Raw genomic sequence first — 22,886 nt, 5'->3', positions numbered from 1 at the left:
TGTAGTGCTCTAGAATTTAGTAGAAGCCTTAGTAGAGACTGAGCAGGTGTCCTAATACTTTTGTCCATACAGTGTATTAGAATAAATACCAAAAATCATACAAAGAAAATGTGTTTACATTACTGTGCTCATTAAAACATCTCCAAGCTCTCCTCATGGGAGTCCAGTGTTATTTATAGTTATCATCCCACACCTGGTTTGGGAAATCATCTGTTGTGGCAGCACAAGAAGGGCCTACACCATATTAAGCAGGTGGTGCTTATCGGTGTATATTTGTTTGTATTAAAGAATACAAATGTACAAATTCCCCCCAAAAAGGTCATTCCCTATCATATCTATACCACTATCTGCTGAACCTGTGAGAAGCCATTTTCTAAGAAAAAGAGCTGTTTTAAGATATGAAATTGAATATTCCTATAAATAACCCTCAGGGGGATATTATGCCTATGAGCGAGTGTCCAAGCTAGCAGAAACGTTGGACAGCTTAACAGGTAATTTCAAATCAAATCAAATCAAATGAAATTTTATTTGTCACATACATAGTAATACACAGTATAACTTGCAGTGAAATGCTTTTTTGACAGTCTGCCCACATCAAAGCTATTCAGTAAAGATCTAAATTTAAACTTAAACTAAACCTTAACTTATTGAAATAAAAATAATAAAATTAATAAAATAAAATAAATAAAATGTAAAAATATAAAAAATAAATAATTAAAAAAAAATAAAAAATAAAATAAGTTAAATTTAAGTTAAATTTAAGTTAAAAAATAAAATATAAAAATATGAAAATATAGAAATATAGAAATATAAGAAGCAAAAAAAATTCTCAATTTTATATTTACAACCATAATTGTCTTAATTTTTTAACTATGATTTTTAAAACTCTTTTAGTAAATCAGTGTAATAATACCACGGTAACCCCTGTAATTAAATAGTTATAACAGGTGTCTGTAAACCTGAGGAAACCGGAAGAAAACAACCTAATGAAGGACGGTGTCACATCTCCATGACAACGGACAACCAAAACGGGCCTAGCCGAGCTGTAAGATACAGGATATTATTTCGGTCTGTTTTATATGTGTTATATTTTAATCAAAATCCAGCTCTGATTAAAGTAAAGGCAATTTATTTCGCTGTTGAACTCTTTATGTAGGGGATTTAGCCAGCTAGCAGTCTGTCTTACTGCAAGACTTTTCCTTTTGTTGGTGAAAGGTCTCTCCGGTAGGCTTCGGTTTTGCTCTGGTAAATTTGACACATTTATCTTAGCTAAATGCTTTAAAGTTACAACCCTTTGTTGTAATATTTTATATTACATTATAATCTCGTTTTGCAGAGTGTTCCCATTAAAACGCGGATATGGACGATGTTCACGTCGGAGTGGTCAGAGACTCAATGCTGAATAATCCACTTTTAATAAGGGTAAGAATTTGGCAACATTAAAAATCTCTCCTTTTTCCTCAGATATGGCTCAATTTCGAGCTGAAAGCACATTTTTAAAAGCCTAGCTTGAGTTTCAATGCGATTTCAGCATTGTAGTAAATTAAGACAACCACCAGATGGCGGTATTTCTCCCTAAGTCTTAAAACGTGTGCCACAACAAACCACCACATGTTCGTGCTCAAACTTGCTATGGTTTGTGCACAGCCCACCACCTAGCTAATGATTTAGCTGACTCAAGTTATACCTCAACTACAACAGTGTCCTAACCGCTCAGCATGGCTCCTTCCATTTACACAACCCCTCTCTGTCCACCACTGTCCTCTCTCTCTCTCAACTCTCCCTTTAATTCTTTATCCACTTTGTTAGGCCATCATGCTGAAGCCTGTGTTCTGCGGCTACCTTGATCAGCATATCCTTCATCTAATTCTCCCTCATTTCAACTTCATCAACTCTTCCAGTGGAGCAGAAGGAAGGATGAAATGAGCCAACTCAATCCTCTACCTCTGCCTTTGTTATCTGCATTACTAAAACATAATGTCCTTGCAGAGCCGAGCCCTCCCACCCCCTCTTCTCTCTTTTCACACTCATCCAATCATTCTGCCCATCCCTGGTGGGATAAGAAGCCAGCGTTAGACCTCTTGCTTGCACCCCTCCCCTCTGTCTCTTGCTGTTCTCCAGGGTTATTTGATATGCCCCTTCTGACTGATGCAGAAAATAGGATTACTGTATTTAAATGACTATGATAATGAACTGTGTGTATCTTGCTATGGTCCCACAAGATCAAGGATTTCTCGTTCGTCTCTATTGTGAGCCGTTTTAGCTACAGCTTTTTGGCCATGCTCCGGAACAATGGTAGAGTCATCTGCGTGGATTTGGGCTTTTGTCGTCTTGGCGTTGCCTGATGTTACTCTGTTTCTCCTCTCCTGTGACTTGCTTTTTAGCTGTAATGCGGAGCTTCCACCCCCAACCCTCCAAGAACCACCAAAGACTCTTCCCTTGTTCGGCAGTGAGCTCAGAGTGTGCTCATTGCAGAGAGATGGGCCTACTGCTGATAAAACACTAAGGAACTAAGTGAATCCCACACTTTGCAAAGCTGCTGTAGGTTTTGTGGTATAGTGTGGAGGAGTAGTTCATCATCAGTGGAGTTTTGTCTGCTTCAGGCAGTTTTGATGTATGGCTGTCCCGCTGGGAAGGGAGGCATATATCATAGTAATACACTCCAGTGCTAATGGTCCTCAGAGTGTACAAGAGATGGATTGGACTAAGCTGTATGTAGTATAGAGTAAATATAGGGGCCTTGGTTTTGTGTTTAAGAAAGCACATTGTACTGCCACAGCACTCTCAAAAATAAAGGTGCCATAAAAAGAGGTCTTAGACACAATGCCATAGAAGAGCCATGCTTGGTTTCTTAGAGAACACTTCAGTGAAAAGTTCTTTAAGGATCCATTTTGGTAAAGGATTTGTATGATTGTGAAGAACATCTCTGAAGCACAATCTTTTCACTTTGCTTCTCTTATCTTCTCTACTTCTCTCTTCTCTTTATTTCTCCTCTCTTCTCTACACTTCGCTACTCTTCTCTTCTCCTCTCTCGTCTCCTCCACAGTTAATTCCCTTTTGATGAGGCATGGCCAATAAATCCCATTTTCATGCCTGTGTTCCCTGATGGCCAGTAAATGAGAGATCAGGGGGGGGGATTTGGGGCTTCTGTTGTTCTCAGCACCCTCAGTGGGCCCTGCTGGGCAGCAGGCCGGCTGGGTCCCATTCACAGCCTCCTATTCATGCTCATTAGCGTTAGCTTAAGCACGCTACGCACTGTAGCCTGCGTTAGACTTCGAGAAATCTCAGATTCAGCCTTTTTGTGTTAAATCTATACGGTATTGTAGGCTATTTTACGCTGCAGTGATCAGAGCCCAAATTCAGCTGTACACACTGACATACAAGCCTGCCAGGCTGATAAAAGAGGGCCAGAAAGCCTGCCCACAAAGCCTATGATATGATGTAACACCAGGAGAAAAGCTGTATTTGGACATAATCAGGCAAAGCACCACCCAAATCTCTATTAAGGTCAGCTAAAGCATACATTAGGTAAAGATGCAGCATGTGATAACGTAGTTAGGTCCGTAGACTTACAAGCCTCATGCTTTGCGCCACAGTAACAAGCCATTTCATCTTCCACACGGACACTGTAGCGAAGCAGCGGCTCATTATTAATGGGATGCAGCTGGGCCCACTGTAGGTACAAGCGCAGCGACACAGATACATAAGCGCAAAAGCCCAATGCATAACCATAAAGTACTGCCTTAATAAATAACCTGATGTAAATGAGCTGTGTAAAGTGACCATTGCCCACGTGTAGTCAATCTTAGCCGAGGCAGCGCAGAAGCAATGCGTCACATTGCTTGTGAGACATAATGAGTGTGTACCTGATGAATCAATGTAATGAGGAAGTAATGAAGGGTAAGCACATCGATCATTGTGATTTACCAAGTTCCAGTGGTATATGATGTTTATATAATTGTACATTTAGGTTCTGCAAAGTCCAGCTGACTCCACCTATGTCTTGTTTTGGAGAGATCATCAAACACACACCTGCAATATTCACACCTGCAATTTGAGGCATCCTTAAGATTATCTGAATGCATTACATATTCCTTTACCTTGCTAGATAGAATCTTAAAGAGTGAAACAGTTCATTTGTAATTGACAAGTACATGGTACACTTTTAATGTACAAAGTTTTGGACCATATTTGGACCATTTCTGTCATTTCTGTTCATTTGTCATGAAGTGTTCAAGCATTGCAACGGACAGCTGCAGTTTTCAGGTTCATGCTGTACACAATCACAAACAACAGGAAAAAATGGTGTTAGAAGGTTTTGAGCTTGAGATTTAGAGCTTTACCCAAACACATGATGCCAATTAGCTGCTCTTGTGTTTAGAAGCACCTCATCAATTATACCCAGAGCGTCAGGATTAGCCCCTCATAAAGGGAGCGCGAGCATTTTAATGCACAGCCAGGTTGCGCGTGGAGAAGAGGACTGTGTCTGTATATGTGTTAGAGACAGATAGAGGAGAGAGAGAGACGGAGAGACAGTCTGGGGTTGTTGGGGTCGAACGGATAGATTTGAAGAGTTCAGAGATAGTAATTTAAAGTTGAAAGATCTTACCCTGGTGATAATGGAAAATGTGTGATATGAAAGAGGGGTTATGGTTCTTGTTTCTCACCTGGAATCGACCTTATGAATAAATGTATATTTTATCTTGCATTTCCACTTTACCTCACAACACCTAGATTTACTACCATGTCATTTTACTGGCTTATGATTGCAATACACAGCAGAAGTACTGAATCTATAATTGCATTATGTGCTTATCCCTTTGTGCCATTCTTGAAGACACTCAAAACAAATAGACAGTTTTATTACATGCATTATATCACATCCACAAATACACTTTATGGACAAAAGTATTGGGACACCTACACATTACATCTACACTAGCGTTTTTATGATATCCCATTCTAAATCTATATAGGTGTTTGATTTAATACACCTGTGGCAGTGAGACTGAATTAAACACCTGAATTCAGTGATTAATATGTGTGTCCCAGTTCTTTTGTCCATGTAGTGTAGCTGCTATAAAACCGATGGTAGATTTACCTCTGCTTGAGAACAAAGACAAGAGGCACACACATACACAGTACATACACATACGCACTGAGTTCCAGTTTTAAGTAGTGAAAGCAGGAGATTAGCTGTAAGCCTGAAGGCCTGCTGTGCTCTGGCCGGGCACCAGATGGCGCTGAGCTGAGTTATAGGAGCCAGTGAGTGGAATGAGCATAGACAGATCGGCACGCATTACTGCCATTATCTTCTAATCACCTCGATCGACTCCTCTCTGTGAGGCTCTCAGGGAAGAGATGCCTGTTGTTAGTCAGTCAGGGAAGAGTGAGACGAGATGAACAGGCTTGAGACGCTGACTGAGGGGATTAGAGCAAACTTTGCAACTCTGCAGACACCAAACAAGTTTTGGATGGATAGCCCAGATGAATCCAAAGAGCTCTTCTCTGAAAACCACATGATCTAGTTGTTTGGTTCTGGAGATCTGTTGTTTTCAGGCAAAACAACTTTTTGTGTGGCCTAAGAATCTTAGGAAGATCATCTTTCTCTCATTGTCATGCATGAAAGTCTTTCTTTCTTTCACACTCACTGCCCTACCCTTTCTTCTGCATGGATGTACTGGCTTTATATTTGCTACAAGTATACACTACTTTCTATATGTCATATGTCATATTCTTCCTCATTACTGCTTTTGAAAGCAAAAATTCATTATTTTCATGCAAATTCACTGAAGTCCACTGTGATATTTCTAAATCATGTAAAATTACCTCCCTAAACCCTAGCTCAACCCTGTAACAGTATATATCTGCCATTTTAGTGTCCATTTTCCTTGAACCTGTGAAGCCAGGTTATCCACCCTGTTACATGTTGATGACCAATGTGTGGGTGCCATGTGGTCTAATCTCTTTCAATGCAAGAAGAATAATAGTTGACTTAAGCTTAAAAGATTGTTGTCCCCCCCCCCCCCTTTTTTTATATTTTGGATGGAAAATTGTCTATGTTTTATAGAATAACCCTGAAGAGAAACTGAAAGACTGTGGGATTAGATCTGGAAAAAGTGGACAGTACTAGCTGGAGAGACCAGTGGCAAAAAGGCACATAGCAGTCCAGACCCCTCAAACGGACTCTTCATGAATGGCTAAACGACAAAGAAGCAGTAGTCTAGCTCAGACAGTCACAGATGTCATCTGAAAGAGGCTGCCCTCGTAATGATTGGCCAATATGTGTGTGAGTGAGAGCAAGAATGGGGGGAGCAACGAGGCTGTAGGCTGCAGAGATAGACTCTTAGGGTCAGCGCTAAGCTCAGCTCAGCTCAGCCAAATCCTTAAAGCATACACGAGCAAGAGTAGGACAAAAGCGCGGTGAAATTAAAACCAGGGAGAGTGAATGGACAGAGGACAGACAGGAGGGGCGTCTTCACTAAGGGATGATTAGGTCCCCCTATTCTCCATCCCTTTAAGACTGTGTGAATAATATGCTCCCACTGACCCCTCCATGGACACTCGTGGAGCAGCCCCATTCTCCTACGGACTCCCCTCCTTTTCAGCAAGTCCATGCCTGGTTAATCAAAACACAATAAAGGGACAGATCACCAGTAAATGAGAATATAAAAGGAGCTTTTGCTTAACATAATCCCCCTCCTGATTTGCCTTTTTTGTTGTCCCCTTCGCTTTCAGGCCTTTATTGAGCCCTGAAAGGCACAATAATGTTTGGAAGGGTCCGATTAGCCGTTTTGCGCCAGCAGTCAACACGTTCCTTCAGGCATCTCTAAGTGATCCCTTCAAAACAATCTGCAGATTGGAATTGCTGAGGGGATTAAAGGCATGGCCTGAGAAGCCCAGCGGTGCAGACCCAGAAGATTGGCCCTTTAAGAGAAAGATTTGAAGGGTCGCAGCAGAGACGTTAACCACAGGGTCTGGATGGGTCAGGTTGGGAGGGCTAATCAGAAAAGATCTGTGGGCATCTCCAGGCTTTTGGTCACTATCGGAGGTCTGCCTTTATGATAGTTGTTATATGGACCAAAGCTAGTTATTGAGTTATTCTTAGGATTGGTTTGGGTGGCCATAGCAGTGGGGATCACTTGTGGGGGGTCTAGTGGCGAGAGAATATCTAATCCATTTTTCCACCTAGATAGTTCAACTAAAAACTGTCTATGGGGAATCCACTGCTATTCAGCACAATAAAAGTGCCTTAAACCAGTGTTGAGATGATAGCAAGCATACGCATCTCCATGGTTGATTGAAGGGCTCCTTTCTGCCTGACAGGCAGGCATGTCTCAAAGCCTCATCTTTCCCAAAATCACACACGACAGCGTAGAAGGGAACCGGCACGCTGTGTGACTGACATGCTAGCGAGCTACCTTCATGCTAGCATGCCGCCTTCATGTTCCATCCCGCGATAAAAAGACAAGGGGATCAAAGGCACGTTCGTACCACCACGCAGAGGTAGCGCATCCGGTTGTCACCCTTGCTGTGGTTTGATTCTCCATTTTCTCACCTTCTCTGTAGTCATATGCTCCATAAAACGAGGCCTCGAGACGTTCCACTTTGAAAGCACAGCAGAACAACGGCGCCATGTTACCGCGGGCTTGTAGCAGGCCCTTGGCCCCAAGAGATGCTCGCAGAGCCGGCAATGACAAGCTAGCAGCGAGCCCTACTACCTGCTGTTGCTTTCTGAAACTCTTTCCCTGTCAATCATCCCGTAGTTGTGGCTCTGGAGAGGTAAACCGTGCATTGGATGAGGCAAAGTGGACCACAGGCTGACAGCAATGCAAAATACAGAGGCCTGCACGTTCCAGACTGAGGAACAGATCCATCAACATCATCTAGCTTATTGAAGAGCTCAGTTAAAATGATTTTTACCATGTGATGACAAGTCACAACAGTCTTTTGGGCATACTGTATGGTAATTAGCGTCTTTAAGATTGGAAGAAGATGAAGATTACATGAAATACAGTGATGGTGATGCTTTTATGTGTTGTAGTGTCTTGTAGCGATGGTGGAAGGAGGGATACGACGACAGTCAGTCCAACTGTGAAGATGTGTTGATGCTCTGATTCTCTTGTGTCTTAAATGCTTTTTCTGAAATGCACTTTAAATCTTTTTTTTTTGTGACAACACTGAAACAAGCTTAGTATGAGAACTGGATGATTGACAGCTTTCAGATATTTAGGAAAACTGGAACTTCTTGGCCTTACACTAGAGGGCTCTGGGGAGATGAAGAAAAAAAAAATGTAGTGTTTCATCTTGAAGCTATTGAAGTTTGTCTGTTTTGTTTTCTTCTCCATTATCCTACACAGCCTAGACTTGGGAAGAGCAAGTCCAAAGGACTGTCCTGTCCAGGGCCTGATTTTGTTTACGGGGCAGTGACCACTATCCGTGACGGAGGAGTGCCAGAGGGTAGGTGACAAAATTCATTTGGGGCAGCTATGGCCATCTCTTCTCAGACCAACCAACAAACAAACAAACATTATAATAAATGTTTCTTGCCTTTCCATCCCTAACTAGTTCCGTCATGTCACAGGATGATGTCACATTACATTATTCAGGCACTTAGCCCTCGGTGTCAGTGTGCTCCTGTTAGCACACACGCTAAACTGTGTTTGGCTTCTAGCAGCTCCGCTGTCTCCCACTTTAATTATGCACTTCCCGACAGTAGACAGGCCGCGGCTGCCAGTGTCAGGGCCTTTTTCTACTCCTAGCCATGTGAGCCTCACTGCCAGCAACAACTAGAAGTACTTTCACACTGATCATCAATCAACCAAATCTGACTAATAACCATTTAAAACTTAACAACAGAACTGATTTGAGACTGAAATGAGTGCACAACTGTGCACACCGCCAGTACCCTGCTGGCACCCTTACTGTCCCTGCCTTGTGGAAATGGGTCCAGAAAAGGGCCAGCTGTCTATCATCATGGCCTCCTCACTCTCATAGGTAAATCTTTCTCACTCACGAAATGAACTGCTTCTAGGAAGTGTCTTAGAGAGGAAAGAGTAGTTAGTGGTGGCCTGCTGACGTATTAAAATGTTTGATTCCTGTAATTGTGACAAGGTGAAGAAGAGGGCCACTGCAGCCGCTGATATGGTAAAAGGATCTAGCACAGTGAGTCAGCGTCGCAGGGATAGGAAAAGATTAATGAGCCCTGAAATGCAATCTATGGGTTACGCATAATAAGAGAGGTACATAAATCTTATGCTGAATATAAAGCAGTAAAGGTGTAACGATTGACAAAATTTAGATTGTCGTACAGTAAAGCGGTGCCTCCATTCAGTACATTTATTGATGCTACAAAAATAAGGAGTGACTGAAAAAATGCCGTATATTTATATAATAATATATCACATCATCAGTATGTAGTTTATCATTATAATGAAAGCTATTTTCATGCATGTGGCTAATGCTCTAATTCAGAGCAACCTACATTTGAATCATGTTAGACAGGATGGTGAATGTAGTTTTGCCCAAAGATTTGCACATCTTATGATACCTTATTATACCTTATTATTGTAGTGCAGTGTGCTTACCCAGGGAATCAAACCCTAGTCTGCCATGGGAAGGCAGTGGTGCTACTCTTGCGCTACACCAATCGCTGATATACAATCTCTTATACCATATTATTATAATAAAGTAATTAGCCATGATATGTTAACATTCATAATTTGTTTATTAGAGCATTCAACATTTAAAAAGTACAGTGTTTTGATTTGTAGTGCCACACAAGTTAAACTGTTAGCTACAAGCTAATATGTTAGTCAGCATTTTTGTACTGAATTTAAAATTTTCACTTTTGTATTTAAACTTCTTATATGACAGGCGCTGCTTTTTTTCCCTTCTATGTGTCTCCTTCTTGTCTCAGCCATCTCCAGCTGGCACACTCCTTCAGTGTCCTCCAGTAACTCTGCCCGACACAGGAAGGCTGAGCGAGACTTTGTGGCTCTGAATCGTGAAGGGGTGAAGTCAGGCGTAGTGACGGCCAAGGAGCTGCAGCAGTACCGCGCAACTCATGACATCAGACGCCCAATCGCTTCCAAGGACACGCGCAGGTCTGCTCCGGCACGAATACCACAGGACCTCAGCTTTGGTGTATCTACACGGTGTGTGTTTTTTTTTTACATTTCCAGAACATATATGTCCAGATTGAGTTGAAAATATTGAGAAAACAGGGCTAATGTACAATGCCAGGGCTCACAAAATGGGCCTAACTTCACAACAAACTTTTTTGGTTACTGGATTTAAGGTTAGGTTTATTTTTAGATTAAGGGTTAGGCTGAGAAAATATGTATTACATAATACATAATTTGATCATCATTAGGGCTGTCAAATTATTTAAATGTTTAGTCATATTTGTTTAATTTACTGTCAGTTAATTTGCTTATTTTTATAGTTATATGGACAAAATCAGTTTAATCAAAACATTTTTATAAGAATTATTTTAATTAATTCAGTACCACTATTTTCATTGTGTAAATGCGAGGTTCCTTCGTGATTGTAGCTTCTCACTCTCATTCATATAGCTTGTAGATTCTTCTTACAGCAGAATACTGTTTTCACACTGTTGGGAGTTTCCATACTGTGGCTTTTGTGGTGTGTAGCTTGATGAATGCACCCACCATTGCTAATATTCCTGTCATTATTGTCAGTGACTTCTAAAGAATACTTCAGATTTAATGTACCTTGATCATAAACAAATTTGTGACATGGCAGTAGCAGGAGTGGAACTTATGAACCATTTCAAAGCTGTGTCTGACTGACAGGGCTTCAGCCACAATACTCTTTTCATTTGGCTTCTGCATTTGGCCGAATTGACCCTTGACTTAAATAGAAAAACTCACATACAAACACTCCTTGTATAACAAAGGAATGGTTTAAGGAGTTAAACCATTGTTAAAATATTTTAAACATGTTAAATAAATTAGTGATATTAATCAACACTAATGCATGTGATAGCAAGTAATTATATATACTATATGGTCAAATGTTTGTGGAAACCCCAATGAATGCATTCAGGTACAGATATCAGTACACTTTTTGGAGCAGATAAACATGCACCTATTGACACCATGCCTAAAGCCAGGTCTTGGCTAGGGAGGTATAAAGCTTTCCTGCATTGAGCTGTGTAGCAGTGGTGAACTGTGTTCTCTGACATGATGATGCTCCATCCAGTACTTTTGGGATGGGTTGGGAAGTTGGAGTTGAGGTGGGCTGGTAAACATCCTGACCTCACTAACGTTCTTGTTGCTAAATGCAATCAAATCCTCACAGATTTGCTCCAACATGTAGTAGAATGCTTTCCCTGGACAGTAGAGACAGTTACTCCAACAAAATAAAGGTAAGCCTTGATTTTGGAAGAAACAATGAATGAGCAGGTGTCCCAATACTTTTGTCCACATAGTGTGTATTATTCTTTTGCATATTATTCTATAAATAGAGAGATACATTTAAATCTAATTGGAAAATTTGCAATTCTACACTGCATTCTCTTGAGGGACCCATGTATGCTGCACATGCCCCACACTGTGTAAACAGTATTTAATGAGTCAAGTGTATCCTGTTCCCTCATTTTCTGCAGTTTAAGTCATTTAGAAGAAGTCCGCGTCCCAAGATACAGAGCCACAATACCCATATGAGAGCCCTGGTAACATCTGCAGAGACGTTAGGCGTGCATCTCTAGGGAGTGCAGGCTTGATAACAGCTGTGTTATTTATAAATTAGAACAAAGGAAAAGCAATGAAATAATAACACTGATACCAGCACTACATGACTAAATGCCATCATGGATCCCATTTCACTCACTCCACTGTAGACACACAAAGAACAGCCACACACGTAGCTCTGTGATTGTTAAATCGCTAATCAGAGGAAAGAGGCCCATTAGCGCAGAGTAAAAACAAATGTCAACAGTTAGCGCAGTGAAAATTGTCATGCATATTTTAAGGGAGGATTTAATAAGCGTTATCCTGGAGGGCGCCGGGCCTGATTGGAACACATTTGTGCTCATTGCTCTCTCTGCGGCTGTATGTTCACATTAACAAGGTCAATGCTGTGCTGTCAGAGATTATACATGCATCCACACACATATAAACACACAAACCTAACTAGGTTAATTTTCCATGCCTGTCTTCATTCATTTCTACATGCGGTTTTCCAACATTCACTGACCAACCATGGGGTTCAGATGTCAACACACAGTTGCATGCTGTTATGCTGGATGTAGGAATAGGTTGGTACCATACTGTTACATGGTATCATACAGGGGGTCAGGAGGATAGTGAGGGTCATACCAATATAACTAAATTTATGAGAAGGTTACATATATGTCCAAATGTTTGAGAACCCCCCTATTGTTAATATAGGTGTGCAAATGCACACACACAGCTTGTCTTGTACCTGTAGAGAAGTATTGCCAATGGAATAGGAGACTCAGGAGGATATAAACATGAACCTATTGATGCCATGCCTAAAGCCATGCATGGGCTAGAGAGGTATAAAGCCCCCCAGTATTGAGCAGTGGAACTGTGTTCTCTGGAATGGTGGTGCTTCATCAAATACTTTTGGGATGAGTTGGGAATGAAGGGTGGGGTGGTGATCGTTCAACATCCTCACCTCACTAATGCTCTTGTCACTGAATGCAATTATCAATGATCACAGCAATGCTCTAAAATCTAGTAGAACCTTTTCTCTAGACAGAAGACACTTCAACAAAAGCAGGATATACTCATTTTTTTATACCCTTGATTTAGGAAGAAACAATGAATGAGACATGTCCCAATACGTGTGTCCATATAGTGAATGTTACAGTAGAAAGCCTGGCAGGTCAGATGATTGACCAGATTTTCAATGATAAGCTATAAAACAGTTTCACAGATTGTTAATTATTCACATACTACATATGTCAACACTGCAGTTGTTTGGACTTTTTGTTTGCACATGTAAAGCAAGCTGAAATATGGGGCTGTCTCAGAAAATATGGGACATCTGCCCACGCTACCCTCTTAGAAAATAGCTCTTAGGGTTTGTGTAGTAATACGTAATGCAATGAATTGTAACAATTATGGATGCACCAACATAGGAATTGTGGGCCAATGCCGACATCTGATATTTTTCATGTGCATATATGCCTATGCTGATACATAAACATTTATTAAATTAAGATTTGGTGACACAGATACAGTTACAGAGATATATAACATTCATTTCTGTAGCATTACATAAATGCAGTAAAATGAATACATGCTATAATAGATACATTTAGATATTATATTATGTTTAGATATTAATGTTTTTTTAAGCACAGTAGTCCAGTGTCACTTAAACATGCTGCACAAATAAGCATTTAAAATATCATGATATCTAAACAGCTGCCCAGGGTAATTTGATTCATACGCTGATAACGAGTTATCAACGTATGATGTCATTGTACATTCGTAGTAACAGAAGTCTTTATATACTGTGTGTGTCATACAGAACCATTTTGAATGGTTTTTAAAGATGACTGTCATGCAAATACCTATAATCTTTTTTGAAATTGTCAGATTTCATAATAAATGGCTCCACAATGATTTTTTACGTGGACTCCCATTGAAAACTAAGACGATTTTTTCCTGCACCCTGTAAAGTTGCAATTTTGGAGATACAAGTTTTTTTGCATGACAGTAACTATATGCAACTTGTTCTCCACCATAGAGATTATGCACAATAATAATAATAGTAAAACAAATGTTTTTGCTAAATGGAATATAATAACTGACCATTTGTAGCAAAAATGAAATAACACCCATAATAAGAACCATTTTTTGAGCTGTTCTTTTAGTCAGTGTCATATTACAGTGCTGTCACATCGCTTTCACCTTCTATTTCTATTTTTTTCATTTTATGTTTTGACAAGTGAAACGGCAGTTATTTACAATGTGTCTTATGAATAATGGACCAATAGAAATGCTCCAAAATGACTTGGAAAAATCTTTTTACATTTACTCCCATGAAAAGTGTTGTTAAGTGTTGCAAATATGAGGTTTTGGCCCGACAGTTAAAATATACTGTAAATTAGTCAGTTCACCTAAAAATAATAATAATTATTCATTATTATTAATTATTTACTTGTGATTCAAGTAATATAACCCTATAGAGAACCATTGGAGGAGCCATTTACAAAGAGCGAAGCAATAAGAGGTCTGATGGTTATCTTGGGAACAGATTCCCTGACCACACGTTTCAACCTCGAGTACAGTATCCTGCCTGGAGTTTCAGCCTGAAGTCGGAAGACTGGAGGAGAGAAGTGGTTTAGGGACAGGTGTGTTTGTGTATGGGGAAGAGAGAAATACACACAGAGAGAAAGACATCTGCTTCTTTACCCGAGCTGAGTGTCTGTGGAGATCTGCCATGAGGCTTGTGCTTAGAGCAAAAAGCAGGATTATTACAGCAGATAGTAGAGAGAGAGAGAGAGAGAGAGAGAGAGAGAGAGAGAGGGAGGGTGGTAGCTTGTGGTAGCTCTCTCTCTCTCTCTTTCTCCCCCCTTACTCTCTGTATATATCTATTCTTGCGTTTTCCCCCTCTTCCTCGTGGGTGTTGATGCTGTTGCAATGGAGCTGAATTATTTAACTAATAACACACCCTCTCAGTCTCTCTCTTGCTCTTTCTCTCTCTTGCACACCACATACACACACACACACACACATACACACACTTACACATTACTCTGTGTCAGATTTATTCTACGCTTGATGCATGGGGTGTGAGAGAGGGGAGTGTGTGTCTGTTCAGTCAGGAGAAAGGGATGGAGCAATAAAAGATAAGATCATGGCTCCTCAGGGACTTGTTTGGTCCTGCTCTCTATCCATCAAATGCTACTCACCAATGCCAAGGTCAGCCCTAATGAGGAAGCACCAGGATTCTAGCAGAGAGTGTCGCTACAGCCATATTTTACACACACACACACACACAGTATATTCACATGTATAATGCAGCGTGTGCACACAAACATACACACAGACACTGTACATTCGCATGTATAACAGAGCAAACACACACACACACACACACACACACACAGATACAAAGTTTATACACATAGTGATTTACAGACCCCCTTCAATTGTGGTCTGAGTTATATGTAATGCCATCACAACGCGTGTTGGGGTGTTTACACCTGGATTTTTGTGCGAACGAGTGAAATCCGTCACTAAGACCCCTGTTAATACCAAGTGTAAACAGGCTCTTACAGTTCTGTGCAATAGTTCTAGTCTCTCATGACAATTGGAATTTAAAAAGTTTCTTATTTGGCCAGTAAAACACTATCTTCGTGGTTTTACATGACCATGTTCATTAAAACATCTCCAAAGCTCTCCTCATGGACGTCCAGTATAATGTATAGTTCTGGTTTGGTAAATCAGTGCTTAATGTTGGTAAATCTGGTGAGCTGGTGATGAAATTGAACACATCCACGCTGTGCTGGCTGAAGGCGTCCAGGAGAAATCTGGAACCAAGCTTTGTTTTTCAGACAAGCTCACAAGATCTCAACTACTTTCTTCAAAATAAGAAATTCTTGGTACTTTTTACAGGTGTTATGTTTACCTGCATCTGTTCTAATGTGTTATGAGTTTTTACAAGCAAAGGTTTCTTAAGATTCCTAAGAATTGCCACAGATGGCACAAACATGTATAAACAGGCTCTATGTTCAACCGTATGAGCTAAAATCATAACCATCAGAACCAGGAATTGACTCATATTTGCCTTCATTTAAGTCTGAAAGCCACGTTCCCAGCAGCAGCTACAGCGTTCACAACCTTACCCGCTGAAGGGGCTATGTAGGGTTATAGTTCACTGAGAGGGCAGCAGAGGATAGCAGCAGCCAAACGTGCTCCCTCTAGCCAGGCCGCTCTGTTTGGATTCTCAGTGTTTGGATGATCCTGTGGTCTGGAGCTTTCTCGGCTGTCTCTGTCCAAACTCATCAGGATGCTTAGCCAGTGATCACTGAGACATGTGGTGTGTACTAATGATGCAATAAAACTAACAGCAGGGGGTGGAGCGGAGATCGGCTTCTTACCAGAGACTATAATTGAGATGTACCACAGGCCCACACTACTCAGCTGCGATATGGTGTAAGATTACGCTCACGGGTGAAAGGGTGGATAAGAGGAAAGAAAGAACGGAAGGGTGGCATGATCCACATGACCTGTCCATGCTCTGCCCACAAATGCTTTCTTTCAAAGCAACTGAAAAGCAACTAAAATCTTTTTCAACCTTGGTGTGTTTAGGATGCAGATCAGCGATGTTACATAACTTTGAGTTTCTTGTTTCGAATGCTTGTTTACCAAGCTGGAACCATTTATATGTATATCCATACACTCTAAAAAATAAAGGAGCTTCAGATAGTTATTTGAGATAAAAACATGAAAAAAACACTTTTGATTCCTTAAAGAATCATGTTTATAATAGAGATGTATGAGTGTGAGCAACCTTTAAATCGGTAAAGAACCGTTACATCAAGCTAATGTTCTTCAGAGCTTTAAAAGCCTCTTCACACTCACATCTCTATGGCAAATATGGTTCTTCATGGATCCAAAAGTGGTTCTTCTATGGCATTGCTCACAGAATTAGATTTGTATGGTGCTGTAAAATCCCTCCACACTAAAATGGGTTCTACATATACCGATCAGCCATAACATTTAAACCACCTGCCTAATATTGTGTAAGTCCTCCTTGTGCCACACCAGACAGGTGGAACCTGCGGAGGCATGGACTTCACAAGACCTCTGAGGTTGTTTTGTGGTATCTAAAACCAGTTCATTTGTAGCAGAGCCTTTCAGCCCTGTAAGTTGTGAGGCGAGGCCATAATGGATTGGACCTATTTGTCCAGCACATCCCACATTCCAGGAACTCCTCACAAGACCTGATGTTTTGGAGATCCAGTCATCTAGTCATCACATTTTGGTGCTTGTTAAAGTGTCTCAAATTTTTATACTTTCTTACCATTATTCCTGCTTTTAACACGTCACCTTCAGGAACGAACTGTTCACTTTCTGTCTAATATGTATATCTCTTGAAAGATGCAGTTTTAACTGAATGTACTGAATGTGTAATATTCGATTATTTTTGTATAGGTCGGTATAATTCTGCCTTGGGTGTGAATAAGGCAGAAATTCCTGTCATATAGTAAAGATTACATTAGTAAAGAAAAGTAAGCTCTATCACTTTACCGGCCTTCTGTAAAACCTGTCCGACCTCACTCCATTTCGGAAAAAAAGGACACATCCATGGGGCGAGTGTGGACAGATCAACTGAGCGCACATTGAAATGGCCTCTATAACTGTAGTCAGTTTCTCTGTTCCACCGCAGACCCTCTACCCCTATCTCTGAGCTGATGCAGTACAAGTACGCCCAGAGGTGGCTGGAGGAGCAGCAGGCCAAGGACAGAGCTCTGCTGGCACGACAGCAAAAAAAGGTGTGCTAGAATAACAAGACATCTCGGGCTCTCATGAGCGTGTATAAATACATACTCTACTGTTCAGCAGTTAGGAATTCTTTTTCATATAAACAATTGTTGTTAATAACATACAGTGCAGATTGAATGTGAACTGTTTTATTCAGTATTTCCATGTTTTCTGGAAACAAAGAAGTTATTAAATGCTAGAAATGCACTTTATTTATCTAGTCGTAAAAACATCAGTGTCCAGGTGTCTGCCTGAATATGTAATCATCACTTTTTAAATTTTACACTCTTTTAATTTCTATTTTCTTAATTATTAATTTAATTTAAAAAAAGAATACACTTTTCTGCAGTTTTTACAGTTCTTCATTCTTCTTGCAGCTACATTAGAAATGAGAAAATTAGAAAAAGGAAAGCACACTTCATTACCATTTCTGCCAGTCCAGGGGATTGATCTGGGTAACTTCCCGTCCCAATATAGTCGTAATTAGTTCATTAGTAATTAGTTGAAACTGGTGAAGTTGTAGATTATAAGGCAACTATATAAATCATTTCTATGCATTTATTTGCAACAAAACTATATATACTCTATATAACTACACATTGAGAACCGTGATTCTGAACAGCAGTGTTTACTGAGCCTCTTCTTTGTAGGAAACTTCTTATTTAAGTATCCTTCTGTTTTTTTACCTCAGGTTCAGCTGGGGAGGATCCAGGACACCCGCACCACCCTCTTGCGAAAGAGTCGCCCCCTGGAGGAAGCCCCGTCCATGTGGAAGCTGCCTCGCTTCCAGCAGGTAAGGAGGCCTGTGCTTCTTCTGGTCCAACAGGTGCTAATTGATTTGTATTAGTGCTTTGATTGATCTCTGTTATTGATATTCCATTTGATCACTCTGATCACTCGGTAAATGGGTGGGGAACAGGTATGGTGGCCCTTAGCTTTCCATGATGTTTCATTTATGAGCATATGTATACTAGCGTGGACTCAGAGGAGGTAAAGAAAAGATGAATGCATAATGACTTCATCACCTGTGTGTGGATATGTATGTGTGTGTGTGTGTGTGACTAGACAGTGTGAGGTCAGAGGATGCTTCTGAGGAAAATCAACAGTGAAAGTAATGATTTCCTTTCAGATTCCCATACGGCACACACACACACACACAACTCTCCAGCACTCATCCACTGCAGTAGTCCTGCTCTCACCCTCCTTATCATCTGCCCCGCACAAGCCACCAATTAAATCAAAAGTGGGCTTTTTTTCCAGCCATTGGTCTTTTGCACTGACAAGCAGGCTATCATCCTGACAGCTCTAGCTGCCAGTGAAGCTTGAAAATCCTCTATTGACAATACCCAATGCTTCCAATTATGAGGGAATCAGACTCCTGCTGAGCTCACCATCTCCCTCACACACACACACTCACACACATATACACACGCCTACAAACATGCATACACATACTCACAAGACTTCCTCCAGACTCGTGGATATGTATGTGGAAATACACATACATATGCATATCCCCCCCTCCACACACACACATACACTCCAATCCACTCCCTCACTCACACACACATATAGATACACACACAGTATACACTCCAATCCACTCACTCACACACACATATAGATACACACACACAGTCACCCGTCTCCTATTCCACACCTCTATTTTCCTCCCTTGCTTTCATTCCACCTTCATCCCGTCCTCCTCTCTGCGTGCATCTTCCTCTGCAAATTACCCACACAACCCGTGGCTGCCTGCGCACGCCTGCCAGTCCTGTCGTCCAGCCGCCGTCGGCTCTAATGAGTGGGTTGGGGGGGGAGGTGGTGGTCTAGGATGAGGTGGGGAGGGAAAGGGGGGGGGGTGGGCTCCTTGTTTTGGCTGCACGCTCGCGCTAAATTCTCTCTTGTATGACAGCTGACGGTGAGGAGGGAGCGTTAACCTTATAAAAGATTTACCTCCGCTCATTATAGCCTGTCAGCTCGCGCTCCCGTTGGCTGCGGGTTCGACATTTGCATCGCCGACTCCTCTCCGGCGCGCAACGCTTGTTCCGCTTCCCCTCCATCATCTGTTTGTTTGTGTTGTCACTCTTCTTCACTCCGCTCTCATTCCGCCTTTGGTGGGACGCGTGTTCCTCCTCTTTAATTCAAAAACCAAACGGGGAAAAAAAGTACCGAGGTGCCAGAAGTGTTTGAGCGAGAGAGAGACGACAGGATTTCTTACAAACTAAAGCGGGGAAACAAAATAACAAACAAGGAAATTATATAAATAAACCGCGGTGACACCGGTGAAGTTTTTGGTCCGCTTCATGCATCTTCCTGTGGATTTGATAAGGGAGCTTATTGGAGCGATTTCTTTCGCACTGTTTGAAGCATCTATCAAGCATTTGAAACATGTTACAAACATAAGCCAGCTTTTTTGGAACACATTTAACATCTGAAAAGAAAAAACCCAAACAGATAGGCAAGCCCACCGGGCTGACATGTCTGGTGTTTTGAGCCATATTTCAACTCCTAAATGTGTTACGCCAACACGCGTTTGCTTGTTGCCTTCTTGTCAGTATCCATTTCTGGCTGCCAGCAAAAAAAAACGCTTTAGGGAATTTGAAATAAAATGTTTGTGAGAGGCGTTTGCCACCCCCACCCCCCAAGCAACCCTATTTTACCTTCTTCCACTGTGTGTTTTGTGTGTGTGTGTGTGTGTTTGTCTGCTTTGCTACTTTGTGTCAAACCCAACCAAGGCTGTGAAATGTCATCTAAAATATCAGTAAATTCCAACAACACTACTAATGGAAAAGGTCTGCTTTGCTGTGCTTTTTAATTGTCAAGTGTTTTCCATTAGACCACTTTCTACACATATTGTGACTCCCTCACCCCCTCCTGCACTCTTTCTTCTTACCCAGACCCCCACGGCTGCGGCCTATCAGGCTGTTATAAGCGTCCCGCCTGCCATCAGCCGAGCTAATGGCATCCACCGCAGACACATGTCAGACAAACAAAACACACTCCAGCCAGGACCCACCACCCCCACCCCCACCCAACCCTGAGACTAGCTGCTGTCATCACACTACAGCTGCCTGCAAACACAGTCGCAAACAGTGGCAGCACACAGACAAGCACTACACTGGACAGCCATCCGCAAAGCAAAGATTTGGATGTTAGCATTGATTCCTATAGGGCCTCTTTCCCACACACGGATTAAGCCTGAATCCCTGTTGACAGTGTAATTTAGTTCAAGCCCTGCTGTGTGTCCAGACTGGAGCCCACAGAGTAAAGGCCAGAAGCACACTGACCCAACAAACACCAACAAACCCAAGTACTGTAGATGTGCTGCACCTGTGAATGATTGTAGGACATGCTAGCGTGTTCTCCTGCTATTCACCATGTTCTAGAAAGTTCTTATTCATTCACACTGTTCGGGAATCATCTCCCGCATTGATGCTGGTCTAGATTGTACTTCTCATTCTCTGTGTTCGCTATGTTGTAAAATCATCTATTATGATTCACACTGTTCTGGAAGCATCTCTCGCATTCATGCTCTTTTAGAATTCAGATTTCTCTAGAATCACCCCCCTCATTCACACTGTTATAGAATCGCACCCCATTCCCATTGTTCTTTAATCATATCTCTGATCAAGCTGTTCTAAAATAAATCCCATTCTAGAATACTACTATTCTAGAATCACCACTCTGATTCACACTGCTCTTGAATTCACACTGGTCTAGAATTCAGTGTTCTACAAATTACAGCGTTCTAGAATTCACACTGTTCTAGAATTTACGTTATTCCAGAATTCACACTGTTCTAGAATTCACAGTGTTCTGGATGTCACAGTGTTCTGGAAGTCACACTATTCTAGAATTCACACTGTTCTAGAATTTACAGTGTTCTGAATGTCACAGTGTTCTGGAAGTCACACTATTCTAGAATTCACACTGTTCTAGAATTTACGTTATTCTAGAATTCACACTGTTCTAGAACTCACAGTGTTCTGGATGTCACAGTGTTCTGGAAGTCACACTATTCTAGAATTCACACTGTTCTAGAATTCACAGTGTTCTGGATGTCACAGTTTTCTGGAAGTCACACTATTCTAGAATTCACACTGTTCTAGAATTCACACTGTTCCAGAATTTACGTTATTCTAGAATTCACACTGTTCTAGAATTCACAGTGTTCTAGAATTCACACTGTTCTTTAGACACTTCTCCCTCATTCACAGTGGTCCAAGTAATTCTGGAACAGTATTTCTCGGCTTTCTAGATGTTCTACCCACACCAGTTTATTTGGTTTTAGAGTTCCTTTTCCAGTTCCTGCTGGATTGAACAGTATCCTCTCTGCTGTTCAGCCTTCATGATCTTGTCGTCTGATGGGGCTTTTTTTAGATCGGACCAGCTTTGGACACCTTTCGAGACGCTGATGCCCGGAGGAGAGCCATGGCTGTACACTACTCGGACTCAGCGGCCAGAAGGGGGCTGCTGGGACAGGGCACTTACACTGTGGACTGACAGATAGGCACATAACACAAAGAGACACATAACCCAGTCTTTAGCTCTATAATCTAGCAGTCTGTCAGGCATATCAACTCATTTTGAAGAGGGGCCAGCTGTCAGTGCGGGTCTACCTGATCAGTTCCTTTTGAGTTTGAGCCAATGGCTCAGAGATCAGTGCATCATTTATACCTCAAATAATGTACGTTTTTGCTGAATGCATTTCCACACTGTGTCTCTTTCTCTTTGCGTAGAATGTGAATCATATGAATTTTTGTATTCTTTTTAATTATTAAACAATTAAAGCAGCTGTTTTTTCACCTTAGTCTGCAGCTATGTTTTAAATATTGTTGCAAAGCTGTGAATAAATTGCACCACACTTCTATTTGTTTGTGTATTCTATATAACAATTTATATAATTAAGGTTTGCTGTAAATTATACAGAATAGAAAAGGCCCTTTGACATCATTACCCAGAAGGCACTGTATGAAAATTAGACGTCAGAAAAACGTTGTACTCTAACATCAGACAGCTGTTGATTTTTTAACAATAAAAACATCAAAAACGTCAGCGTTGAATTATGGTTGGAAATCAACGTCAAATATCTGTCAAAAAACAACATCGTTAACGTTCGGCAGACGTTGAATTTTGCATATTTAACGCTATGATTTAAACCAGCAGGATATTGTTGTCTATTAACGTACAATTTAAGGCTGTGTGGAGGTTAACATTATCATTATTATTAACATTAAGCAGACGTTGGGATTTGGTCACCTGATCTCACAACTAGGCTAAATGTTCTCATTTTACGTGGAATACATTAGATTTTTGTTACTTATCATCACAACGTAAAACCTCTCATCACTATATGGCATTAGACGTCGTTCTAACGTTGAATTTTGGTCT

The 22,886-nt window shown here is 41.1% G+C and overlaps 1 protein-coding gene across 2 annotated transcripts; it reads left to right on the top strand.

Annotated features, from left to right (window-relative positions):
* Positions 1-1,022: 1,022 nt before the first annotated feature.
* On the top strand, positions 1,023-22,250 carry cfap77 (cilia and flagella associated protein 77). Of its 2 annotated transcripts, none has more exons than XM_072664990.1 (7): positions 1,023-1,224; positions 1,337-1,422; positions 8,361-8,460; positions 9,920-10,157; positions 17,398-17,503; positions 18,184-18,285; positions 21,876-22,250. In XM_072664990.1, the coding sequence occupies exons 2-7, from the start codon at positions 1,360-1,362 to the stop codon at positions 21,996-21,998; spliced, it is 732 nt and encodes a 243-aa protein (XP_072521091.1). In that variant the 5' UTR covers positions 1,023-1,224; positions 1,337-1,359; the 3' UTR covers positions 21,999-22,250. The 2 variants fall into 2 exon arrangements, with proteins under 2 accessions (XP_072521091.1, XP_072521090.1); XM_072664989.1 differs by having other exon boundaries at positions 1,023-1,245.
* The last annotated feature ends 636 nt before the right edge of the window (positions 22,251-22,886 follow it).

Source organism: Salminus brasiliensis, chromosome 20 (assembly GCF_030463535.1).
Source record: "Salminus brasiliensis chromosome 20, fSalBra1.hap2, whole genome shotgun sequence".
In the NCBI taxonomy this organism is placed as follows: domain Eukaryota; kingdom Metazoa; phylum Chordata; class Actinopteri; order Characiformes; family Bryconidae; genus Salminus; species Salminus brasiliensis.
The sequence above is the reverse complement of the archived record's forward strand: the minus strand, read 5'-3'. Positions and strand labels throughout refer to the sequence as shown.

What these genes read in the sequence shown, in the direction of transcription:
- cfap77 (XM_072664990.1), top strand. Translation starts at nt 1,360, where the DNA reads ATGGACGATGTTCACGTCGGAGTGGTCAGAGACTCAATGCTGAATAAT. An exon ending in ATAATCCACTTTTAATAAGG is followed by an intron (nt 1,423 to 8,360) that starts GTAAGAATTTGG and finishes TATCCTACACAG; the next exon opens with CCTAGACTTGGGAAGAGCAA. An exon ending in TGACGGAGGAGTGCCAGAGG is followed by an intron (nt 8,461 to 9,919) that starts GTAGGTGACAAA and finishes TTCTTGTCTCAG; the next exon opens with CCATCTCCAGCTGGCACACT.